Source organism: Pteropus medius, unplaced genomic scaffold (genome assembly GCF_902729225.1).
Source record: "Pteropus medius unplaced genomic scaffold, Ma_sr-lr_union100, whole genome shotgun sequence".
Taxonomy (NCBI): Eukaryota; Metazoa; Chordata; class Mammalia; order Chiroptera; family Pteropodidae; genus Pteropus; species Pteropus medius.
The window spans coordinates 18,043-30,089 of record NW_024350925.1 but is presented as its reverse complement, the minus strand read 5'-3'; the positions used below and the strand labels follow the sequence as shown (position 1 = coordinate 30,089).

The 12,047-nt window shown below is 37.6% G+C and overlaps 1 protein-coding gene across 1 annotated transcript in view; it reads right to left on the bottom strand.

Moving 5' to 3' along the window:
- The window catches only part of PHKA1 (phosphorylase kinase regulatory subunit alpha 1), an 84,895-nt gene that overhangs the window by 55,572 nt on the left and 17,276 nt on the right, over nt 1-12,047 (bottom strand). Inside the window, 4 exon segments of the mRNA XM_039841732.1 lie at nt 313-435; nt 1,761-1,814; nt 2,861-3,007; nt 3,929-4,027. Of these exon segments, the coding sequence (XP_039697666.1) occupies nt 313-435; nt 1,761-1,814; nt 2,861-3,007; nt 3,929-4,027 (423 nt within the window).

Below are 12,047 nucleotides of genomic sequence, written 5' to 3'. Positions count from 1 at the left end.
TTATCGAAGATTTATTTTTAAAAAGACATACAAAGTCACGAAGTAAATTCAAGTACCTCTAGTGCCTGTGGTGAGTAGACAAGGATTGCTACTTTGCTTTCCATATTTGTTAAAAGCCAAGTCGTAGCAATGACACTATCTGGGTCTTCAAATCCTAACTGTGCACCCTCAACTATCGGTTTCTAGAAGACAACTCTGTCTCCTCCCTATTAAGGGAGACTTCCATTTTGAACACAGGGTTAGCACAGCCATTAACTGAAAGAGGAAAACATAAGAACATTCTGCTGAAAAGCTCTTTCCCCAGCACATTACCTGTTCTGCATTGCCACTGAAGATCCCATCAAGGATAAAGTACGTCCAGAACAATGGCCATTCACATTCTATGTTTTCAAATAACTTCAGCTCAGCTGGTTCATAGTATAGACGATTGGGATCCTGATAAAAACATAATAAACAAAGTCTGCCTTATCACTCTAAGGTCAGACATATAGCTTCAGTTCACAGATATTACAATACGGCCTTTCACTACTGATACTTAGTTTCGGAGAAGGAAGAGCACGTACATACTCCTATCCGTTAACAAGGACTTTGTGATGTGACTTGTCACTAGTAGAACTGGGACAATGATGACACTACAGGCAAGTGTATGAAGAAGTGAGATTAATCTGTAATAAATCTGAGTTTTGTTTTATACTTCTTAAGTTTTAGGGATCAGCAGAACATACAAATAAAAGTGTTTAGGACAGCAAGAGGTGAGGGTTTGGGAATCATTTTATAGAGGTGATACATGAAACATGGGTTGGGTTATAGACATACTACCTGTATATAATGAAAGGCCCAAGAACAGAATCTTGGAAAACTCTCAGTTCATTGAGTGAAATACAAGAAGGGGAGAAGAAATAGGATGGTGCACTGTTGTGGAAATTAAAATAGAAAGAGAATTTCAAGAAAACGTAGGGATAGGTAATAGTCCCTATACTAGAAAAGTCAACGAGAACAAGGACTGAAAAAGAGGCTATTGGACTGGTCACTTAGGAATTATGATGTTTCGGAGCATGATTTTAGTAGATTGGCTGGGACAGAAGTCAACAAGGCTAAAGAATAAAGTTGAAAAAAAAAAGAATAAAGTTGAAGAGAGGAAGAAGACCAGAGAGCTTAAGCTCAATGATTAAAAAAAAATTATAATGGCTCTAAACCAGCAAATCTCAACCTTAAATGATGTTTACATTGTTACTGAAAGTGCTTCTTATTGACTAACAATTCCTTTAAATACTATTTAATTTTTTCCATTAATATTTCCAAGGAGAAATATTTGACAAGTATGACAAAAGGAAGTTAGCTTTTCAGGAGGAAGAAGTATTTAGAACTAACCAACTGAAAATGTGGAAGGAGGGCAGAAAGATCTACTGATGGAAAATTTTTTTCCCTTTATAATTATTAAATATTTTTGGGGGGTGGAGATGCTTTGAGACTATGCAAATGTTCTGTTTCTGCCTGAACTTTCATCCACTGATTTAAGCATCCATCAGGACCTCTTTCCTGAAACTAACCAACTGCAAGAGGTAGAAGGACTACACCTTCCTCTATTGTATTAATCCAGAAATGCTGACACACAGGACTGGGCAACTAAGCCCAACAAAGGTAGTAATAACTACTGATTATTTTAAGTATCATCAGCAAGGTAAGTATTTTCTCTGAATGAGGCTGCAGATAGTAGTGACCATTCTACCTTGGTCTCATTTTGAGGAGGAGAAACCTACCTCTTTGGGAGTTTTATATCCATCTCGTAGAAAGCGACAGCAACCATAACGACCCTGCAAATGCAGAGAAAAAAAGTGAGACACATGTACATTGGTCCAGCCATAAAATTAACCAGAAATACATCCTTTGCAACAGCTACATGAGCCAACCCATCAACAACACTAGACACGACAGTTAAAAAAATAATTTAAAAACCCTGTTAATAGCCCAGCAGCAGAAACCAATTTCAACACTGTGATTTCGAGTGAAGGCCCGAGGGAGTATTGAATGTTGAAGCCCGAGGGAGTATTGAATTAAGGATAGACTAAGAGAAAAGAAGTCAAATGTAGCACATTAGTGAATAATTTGGGGTTATAAGTAACGGGCTCCTCCCTAAAGCAGAGTTCCTAATATTATCCTTCTGTGGCTTTCCACCACAGGGTAAGTCTGTGACAGCTCAATCACTAATGTACGTGTTGTTCCTCACGAAACTCATAAGAGACCACAGGCTTTAAAAAAAAAGAAAAAGAAAATGTATTTTTTAATTTTTGAGATAATTCAAGACTTACTTACAGAAGAGTTGCAAAACCAGAGTCTCCAATATACCCTTCAACTACTCCCCTTATATTAACCATCTTTCACAACGTTTACCACAGAACATCTATCAAAACTAAAAAGTTCACTTCGGTACAACATTATTGACCCAAGTGCAGAACTTTTTTGGATTTCACCAAGTTTTCCACTAATGGCGTTTTTCTGTTCCAGTATCTGATTTGGGATCCCACTGCATTTAGTTGTTATGTCTGCTTTGTCTCTTTCGATCTGCGACAGTTCCTCAGCCTTTCCTTGTATAAGTGTCACCTTGATACTTTAGAAGCCTGCCCGTTGGTTATTTTGTAGAATGTCCCTCAATTTGGCATTGTCTGATGTCTTCCCATGATTAGACTGAGGTTATACACTGTATCAGGGGCACATGGTGTCAATATGGCTTGTTATTGGTGATATTTACCCTGATCATTTGGTTAAATCACTGACACAGAAAATACTCGACACCCCAAAAGTTACTAATTTCCCCTTAAAGTCTGAGCCTTAAAGAAAAGAAAGGCACATAAAGACATACCTGAAGCTTGGTGATGATTTCCTGTTTTGTGACCTCCACCAACTGATTATCCTCTACTGCAAAGGCTGGGAAGGAAATAACTGAAAGTAGACTGGCGTCAACCTCTTTGGATGTTGAAGCCCGAGGGAGTATTGAATTAAGGATAGACTAAGAGAAAAGAAGTTAAATGTAGCACATTAGTGAATAATTTGGGGTTATAAGACTAACATTCAGCTTCAAAAGATTTATGTAGATGAGGATCATTCAAAAAAAAACTAAACATTATTCAATACTGAGAGCTTAGGCAACTAGCTATTTCTATGAGTTATCCCTTATCTCAAGCCTATTCTCAATGCTTTCCAATCCTGATGCTTAAGCAGTTGCTAATGGATAAAGAATACTCTAACATCATTATTCTGCTCACCACTCTGTTGCTCCATTTGCAACTGTTTAAGTATTAAAAAGAAAACTCAGCTGCTGAGAAGGAGGGAATGGAAGGCTCAGCTCCTATACTCCTGACATTTATCTTTTCCATGAAAAATTTTGTTTTTAAAATTAGAAGGTGAGTTTATATTCACTATAACATTATGGATTGTCTGATCAGGGTTTGAAGAAGAGAAGTCATCTTGCCAATGAGAAGAACCTTAATCTTTCGATACAGAGCAATCCTAAGCGAAACTGAAGATATGCGCTTACCACTTAAACAGTTTAATCTCTAAACATCTAACCCTAGAGCAACCTGGGACAAGAGAATGTCTCAGAGGCCTTATCGTGAGCACTCAAAATCAACCACCCTTGTTCTCTTGCCATACTTAGAAAAGCAGACCTTTGATATGACAGCAATGGAGAATTTCATATAATATGATGGGATCCCTTTATAACCTTGGTGAGAGAACAGACTATGATCTATGTTACAGCTCATGCTATATCAGGCTTATTTCAGTATAGAATGTTTGCTAAGACATTTTGGGCACTTGGTAATAAATGCGATTATGTACTCTCTCCAACAGGTCTCCTTATTCCAAAGTCCATGCTAAGTCTGATTCTAGGTAAGAATGAAATTGTCTATGTGCTCCATCATTTTCTTACCTGGCAGTGCTGCACTTCATCAGCCAGGACATGGATAACTGATTGGGGCCCACCTTTCACACCAAACAGATCCAGTTCATCTAGTGCTTCTAGGGCTGCCTGGGAAGAAAAAAGAAGCAAAGGTCAACTTCAGCATTAGAAAGATATGTGTTTCTTCTCCCTGTAACCTCAGTATCATAGGAATGCACATAATGTTCTATTGAATATGTTCGGCAGAACAGGAAATACAATAACATTCTTTATCCCCTGGGGCCTCTGAATTGTTCTTTGCCTCTCATGCTGTCCCAGAGACAGTTAAGATGGATGTTGCAGTCATCCTTTTATGATAAAAACCCTCAACAAATTCAATATAGAGGGAACATACCTCAACGTAATAAAAGCCATATACGACAAACCCGCAGCTAACATCATACTCAAAATTTAAAAGCTTCTCCTTACAGTGAAAATCTGAAAGCTTTTCCTCTAAGATCAGAAATAGGACAAACGTGCCCACTCTCACCACTATTATTCAATATATTGCTAAAAGTACCAGCCATAGCAATTAGGCAAGACAAAGAAATAAAAGGCACCCAAATCACAAAGGAAGAAGTAAAATTGCCATTATTTGCAGATGACTTTATCTTGCATAAAGAAAACCCTAAGAGCTCAACCAAAAAACTATTGGAACTAAATGAAATCAGTTGGGTTGCAGGATATAAAGTCAGCATACAGAAATCTGGTGTTTCTGTACACTAACAACAAAATCTCCGAAAAATAAAAATATCTAATTTAGAACGTCATCAAAAGCAATAAAGTACTTAACAAATAAATTTAACCAAGGAGGTGAAAGGTCCATACAATGAAAAATAAAACAGTTTGATAAAAGAAACTAAAGACATTAACAAGTGGAAAGATATTCCATGTTCATGAATTAGAATTAATATTGCTAAAATTTCCATACTACCCAAAGCTATCTATAGATCGAATAGAATTCCCATCAAAATGTCAATGGCATTTTACACAGAAATAGAAAAAAATCCTAAAATTTGTATGGAACCACAAAAGGCCACAAACAGCCAAAGCAAACATGGGAAAGAAGAACAGCTGGAGCATAACAATTCCTGATTTCAAACACTACTACAAAGCTATAGTAATTAAAATATAATTCAGCCATTAGAAATACAAAATCCTGCCATTTGTGGCAACAATAAAATACATAGAAGAAAGCATAGGCACTAAACTTATGGACCTTGATCTCAGAAAGGATTTTATGAATTTGACCCCAAAGGCGACGGAAGTAAAAAGCAAAAATAAATGAAGGAGACTATATCGAACTAAAAAGCACAGCAAGAGAAAGCATCAACCAAACAAAAGGCGCCTAATCAAATGGGAGAAGATATCTGTAAATGATATCTCCAATAAGGGGCCAATATCCAAAATATATAAAGAACTCAAAAACAAACAAACAAACAAACAAACAAACAAAAAATCTGATTTAAAAGTTGGCAGAGGACCTGAACACTTTTCTAAGGAAGACATATAAACAACATATATTTAAAAATGCTCAACATCACTAGCTATCAGGTAAATGCAAATGAAAACCACAATGAGATACCACACCTCCTGTTAGGATGGTGATTATCAAGAGGACAAGTAATAACAAGTGTTGGAGAGGTTGTGGAAAAAGGGAACTCTCGTATAGTGCTGGTGGGAATATAAATTGGTGCAGCCACTATGGAAAACAGTATGGAGGTATCTCAAAGAATTAAGAATACAACAACCATGTGACCCAGCATTCCCTCTGCTGGGTATCTACCTGAAAAACTTGAAAACACATATTCCTAAAGATATATGTCCCCCTATGTTCATTGCAGCATTATTTACAATAGCCAAGATATGGACACAATCTAAATGTCCTTCAACGGATGATTCAATAAAGAAAATGTGGTACCATGTATACAATGGAATACTACTCAGCCATTATAAAGATGAAATTTTACCATTTACAACAACATGGATGGATCTGGAGCGTATGATGCTGAGTGAAATAAGTCAAATGGAAAAAGACAAGAACCATATGATTTCACTCATGTGGGATATAAAACAATAAGCAACAAACGAACAAACAAAAAAAAACCTCATAGACACAGACAATGGAAGGATGGTTACCAGAGGGGAAGGCAGGTAGGGGAAGATGAAGAGGGTAAAGGGGGTCAAATATATGGTGACGACAGGAGACTAGACTTTGGGTGCTGAGCATACCATAAAGTATTCAGATGTCATATTATCAAGTTGTACCCCTGAAATTTATATAATGTTACTAACCAATGTTACCCCAATAAATTTAATAAAAACAAGAAAAAATACACTAAAAAAGAGGGATGTTATAGAAACTCAAGCAGCAGACTTTAAAACTAGAATTTGCTTTTTAATTTCTTGTTTTTCTGATTATAAAACTAAAAGTCTGGAGGGAAGATGGACTAGCAGGAACGCTCGGGCACAAAATTTGCAGCAAAACTGAGGCTGTGTTGGCCTGATGGACCTTGTCTCTCTGAGATCTCACCTCTCTCAAGCCACAAAGTGCCTGCAGCCCATTGACGAGCAGCCTCTTGTGCCCTGCTTGGCTCTGGGGTTGTGCAGTCAGCACAGGTACCAGACCTTGGCCAGCGCAGTGAGCGCGTTTAGGGGAAAACAGTTGTGGGCAGACCACTGCTGTCTGTACGAGCTGCAAAATCTCTTGAGGAGATTGCAGGGGTCTGTACTGGCCTGACGGCCCTCGACTCCCTGAGCTCCTGCCCCACCCAATACACAAAGTGCTTGTCGCACATTGAAAGGCAGCTGCTCCTGCCCTGGGGTGGCGCATTCAGGCCCAAGGTGGGAAGCAGCTGACCTTGCTATGATTGGAAACTTGTACAGAGAGCCACAGAGACAGCATTGTCATGTAAACTGACACTGTAGTGACAGGGGGAAATTTATCAATAGACCCAGGAGACAGCCAGGGTCCCTGCACCACCCAACACACATATCACCCAGAGGCTCATCTAGTTTCAGAGACTTACAGGCAATAGACAGACAGTGTCAGCCCTTGAGGAGCACTGGTCACTCTACTAAACTGCCCTAGGTCAGGGATGGGGGATAACCGACCGCTGCCTACAGCACTATCTCTTCCACTTAACTATACATCCAGCATAGGCAACAACCATCTGTGGGTTGCTTTGCAGTTCCCACCGGGTAGCCCTGAGCAATCAAAAGCAGTGGCTGACCTTGGCCTATGGGGGAGCCCCTCCCAAGGGGCCACAAAACCAATGCATCTGGAGGCTGACACTAGACAACATCAGAGCAACTCCTGACTAGCTCCATTACTGGTACACACAAAGGGTGGTTGCAACAAGTACACAAGCATGCTAGGGCAAATCCCACTCAGTGGGGTCAGCTTGCATATAGTAACTCTTAGCCTGTGGGTGCAGCCAATTCCCACAATTAGTCAGCCTGAGCATTAATCCCATCCACTGAGGTACTAACACCAATAAAGGCTTAGCTAAAACAGAAGACTACACTCAACCCACACAAAGATCACGTCCAGAACCCCCACCGCATAGGAGATCAAGGAGAGTGTGCCACTGGGCCACACAGGACACCTTCCATATTACGCCATCTGGCCAAGGCTGAGAGACGAAACAAATATTCCTGACACGTACAATCAAACACAGAGAGTCTAATAAAATGAGAAAACAAAGAAACATGCCACAAATGAAACAACAGGAGAAAATCCCAGAAAATAAGCTAAATGAAATGGAGGTAAGCAACCTACCAGAGACAGAGTTCAAAATAATGGTTATAAGGATGCTCAGTGAACTTATGGGGAGAATGGAGGAGCACAATGAGAACCTCAAGAGAGAGGAAGCATAAAAAAGACATAGGAACCACAAAAAAAGAACCAGACAGAAATGAGGAATACAATAACTGAAATGAAGAATACACTAGAAGGAATCAACAATACACTGGCCGAAGCAGAAGATCGAATCACTAAATTGGAAGACAAGGTAGCAGAATACACCCAATTGGAACAACCAAAAGAAAAATGAATTTTAAAAAATGAGGATAGTTTAAGAGACCTCTGGGACAACATGAAGCGTAACAATATCCAGATCATAGGAGTACCTGAAGGGGAAGAGAGAGCAAGGGATTCAGAATCTATTTGAAGGAATAATGACAGAAAATTTCCCTAACCTGGCAAAGGTATTAGACATACAAGATGAGGAAGCACAAAGAGTCCCAAACAAGAGGAATTCAAACAGACCCACACCAAGACACCTCATAATTAAAATGCCAAAGGTCAAAGACAAAGAGAGAACCTTAAAAGCAGCAAGAGAAAGGCAGCCAAGTACTTACAAGGGTATTCCCACAAGAATGACTGCTGATTTTTCAATGGAAAAATTGCAGGCCAGAAGGGATTGGCGAGAAATATTCAAAGTTATGAAAAATGAGAATCTATAAACACGAATACTCTACCCAGCAAGGCTTTCGATTAAAATGGAAGGTGAGATAAAGTGCTTCCCAGACAGGAAAAAGCTTAAGGAAGTCATCACCAACAAGCCAGCATTACAAGAAATGTTAAAGGGTCTTCTGTAAAAAGAGAAGGGGTAAAAAAGAAAATAGAAATAACAAATATGAATAATAAAATGGCAATAACTATGTACCTATCAGTAATCACTTTCAATGCAAATGTATTAAATGTTCCAATCAAAAGACATAGCATAGCTGAATGGATAAGAAAACAAGGCCCATGCATATACTGTCTACAAGAGATCCACTTCAGATCAAATGACACTCACAGACTGAAAGAAAATGGATAGAAAGACATATTTCACACAAATGGAAATGAAAAAAAAAAAGCCAGGGCAGTGATTCTTATATCACATAAAATAGACTTTAAACAGAGGCTATAATAACAAAGAAGGGCATTACATAATGATAAAGGGATCAACAAATCAAGAGCACATAACCCTAGTAAACATACACATACCCTACATAGGAGCACCTACATACATAAAGCAATTATTGACTGACATGAAAGGAGAGATCAACAGTAAAACATTCATAGTAGGAGACTTTAACACCCCATTGACACCAACGGACAGATCTTCCAGGCAAAGAATCAACAAGGAAACAATGGGGCTAAAAGATAAACTAGAACATATGGATTTAATAGATATTTTCAGAGCATTTTACCCCAAAGCAGCAAAATATACATTCTTCTCAAGTGCACATGGAACATTTTCTAGGACAGATCACACGTTAGGACACAAATCAAGTCTCAATAAATTTAAGAAGATTGAAATCATATCAACTGTCTTCTCCGATCACAATGATATGAAATCAACTACAAGAAAAAAATTGGAAAATACACAAACACATGGAGGCTAAATAACATGCCACTAAACAATGAATGTGTTATCAATGAGATCAAGGAAGAAATTAAAAGATACCTAGAGACAAATGAAAATGAAAATACAATGACTCAAAATCTATGGGACACGGTGAAAGCAGTCCTAAGAGGGAAATCCATAGCAATAGAGGCCTACCTTAAGAAACAGAAAAAAGCTCAAATAAACAATCTGACATTACACCTAAAAGAACTAGAAAAAGAACAGCAAACAAAGCCCAAAGTGAACAGAAGGAAGGAAATAATAAAGATCAGAGCAGAAATAAAGGAAATAACGGTCTAGGAAAACAATACAAATGATTAATGAAACCAAGAGCTGGTTCTTCGAAAGGATAAACAAAATTGACAAACCCTTAGCCAGACTCATCAAGGAAAAAAATAGAGGACTCAAATAAATAAAATCAGAAATGAAAGAGGAGAAATAACCATGGACTCTAGATGTAGCAGGTTTCAAAATAAATATTCAGAAGTCAGTGGCATTTTTATACACCAATGATGAACTTTCAGAAAGACAAATTAAGAAAACAATCCCATTTACAATTGCATTGAAAACTATAAATTACCTGGGAATCAAATTAACCATGAAGGTAGAAGACCCGTTTTCAGAAAATTGTCATTGAAAAAAGAAACTGAAGAATATACAAATAAAAAGAAGCATATACTGTGCTCATGGGTACGAAGAATCAACATCATTAAAATGGCCACACTACCCAAAGCAATCTATAGATTCAATGCAATCCCTATGAAAATACCAATGGCATTTTTCAGAGAGCTAGAACAAATAATCCTAAAATTTATATAGAACCATAAAAAATTCCAAATAGCCATGGGAATCTTGAGAAAAAAGAACAAAGTTGGAGGTATCACACTATCTAATATCAAACTATACTATAAGGCTACAGTAATCAAAACAGCATGGTACTGGTATAAAAACAGATACATTGATCAATGGAACAGAATCGAGAGCCCAGAAATAAATCCACGCCTATATGCTCACTTAATATGTGACAAAGGAAGTAAGAATATACAATGGGGTAAAGACAGTCTCTTCAATAAATGGTGTTGGGAAAATTGTACAGACATGCAAAAACAAGAAGCTGAACCACCTTCTTACACTGTATACAAGAATAGACTCAAAATGGATTAAAGACTTAAATATAAAACTCAAAACCATAAAACTTCTAGAAGAAAACATAGGCAGTAAACTCTCTGTTATTACTAACAGGAATTTCTTTTCAGATATATCTCCTCGGGCAAGGGAAACAAAAGAAAAACAAATGCAACTACATCAAACTAAAAAGATTTGTACAGCAAAGGAAACTGTCAATGAAACAAAAAGACAACTGACTGGGAGAAGACATTAACTAATGATACATCTGATAAGGGGTTAATATTTAGAATATATAAAGAACTTATACAACTCAACAACAACAAAAAAAAACAATCCAATTAAAAAATGGGCAGAAGACCTGAACAGATACTTCTCCAAAGAAGAAATACACACGGTTAATAGACACATGAAAAGATGCTCAAGGTCGCTAACCACCAGAGTAATGCAAATTAAAACCACAATGAGATATCACCTCACACCTAACAAAATCCTCACAAGTGTTGGTGAGGATGTGGAGATAAGGGAACCCTCATACATTGTTGGTGGGGTTACAAATTGATACAGGGCTATGGAAAACAGTCTGGAGGTTTCTCAAAAAATTAAAAATGGATCTACCTTTTGACCCAGCAATTGCACTTCTGGGTATTTATCCAAAGAAAACCAAAACAATAATTCATAAACATCTATGTACTCCAATATTCATGGCAGCACAATTTATAATAGCCAAGATATAGAAGGAACCTAAATGCCCATGAACAGACGACTGGATAAAGAAATTATACAATGGAAAATTACTCAGCCATTAAAAGAAGGAAATCCTACCATTTGCAACGACATGGACGGACCTAGAGGTTATTACACTAAGTGAAATAAGTCAGACAGCAAGATAAATACCATATGATTTCACTTATATGCGGAATCTAAGGAACAAAAAGAACGAACTAATCCAAAACATAGTCACAAATATAGTGGACAATTAGGTGACAGACAGGGGAGGGAGGTTGGGGGCTAGGAGAATGGAGTGAAGAAGTACAAATCAGTAGTTGATAGTTGGCTACGGGGATGGGGAGCACGGCATAGGGAATACAGTTAGCATTAATATGATGGCTAGGTGGGGGATCATTTTATGAACTATATAGATGTCTAACCAATGTAGCGAATACTTGAAATTAATTTAAATAAATTAATTTTTTCAAAAAAGTAAAAGACACTCCTTATAGAATATTTCAAAAACAAATGATAGTATAAAAGGTATGAAAAATCAGCCAAAATAATCAGGTAATATTTTTGACATCTTTCCTATTAGTTATTTTCTATGCACCTTTCTCTATAGTTGAGACCATGTCTGGTATGAAATTTGGGTAGTATAGCAAAAGTGTTTCTCCATGTTATAAAAACTCTATCACAACATAATATTCTCTCATATGGCTGTGATAAAGTTTATTTCGCCCTTTACCAATTGTTGGAAATCTGGGTTGCCTTAAACTGTGTGCTATTAGAAACAGAGCTCTGATAAACATCTCTTGGTAAAATTATAAATTCCTCGAGGTCAGGGACTGTGTTTTCTCCAATGCTTAGCACAC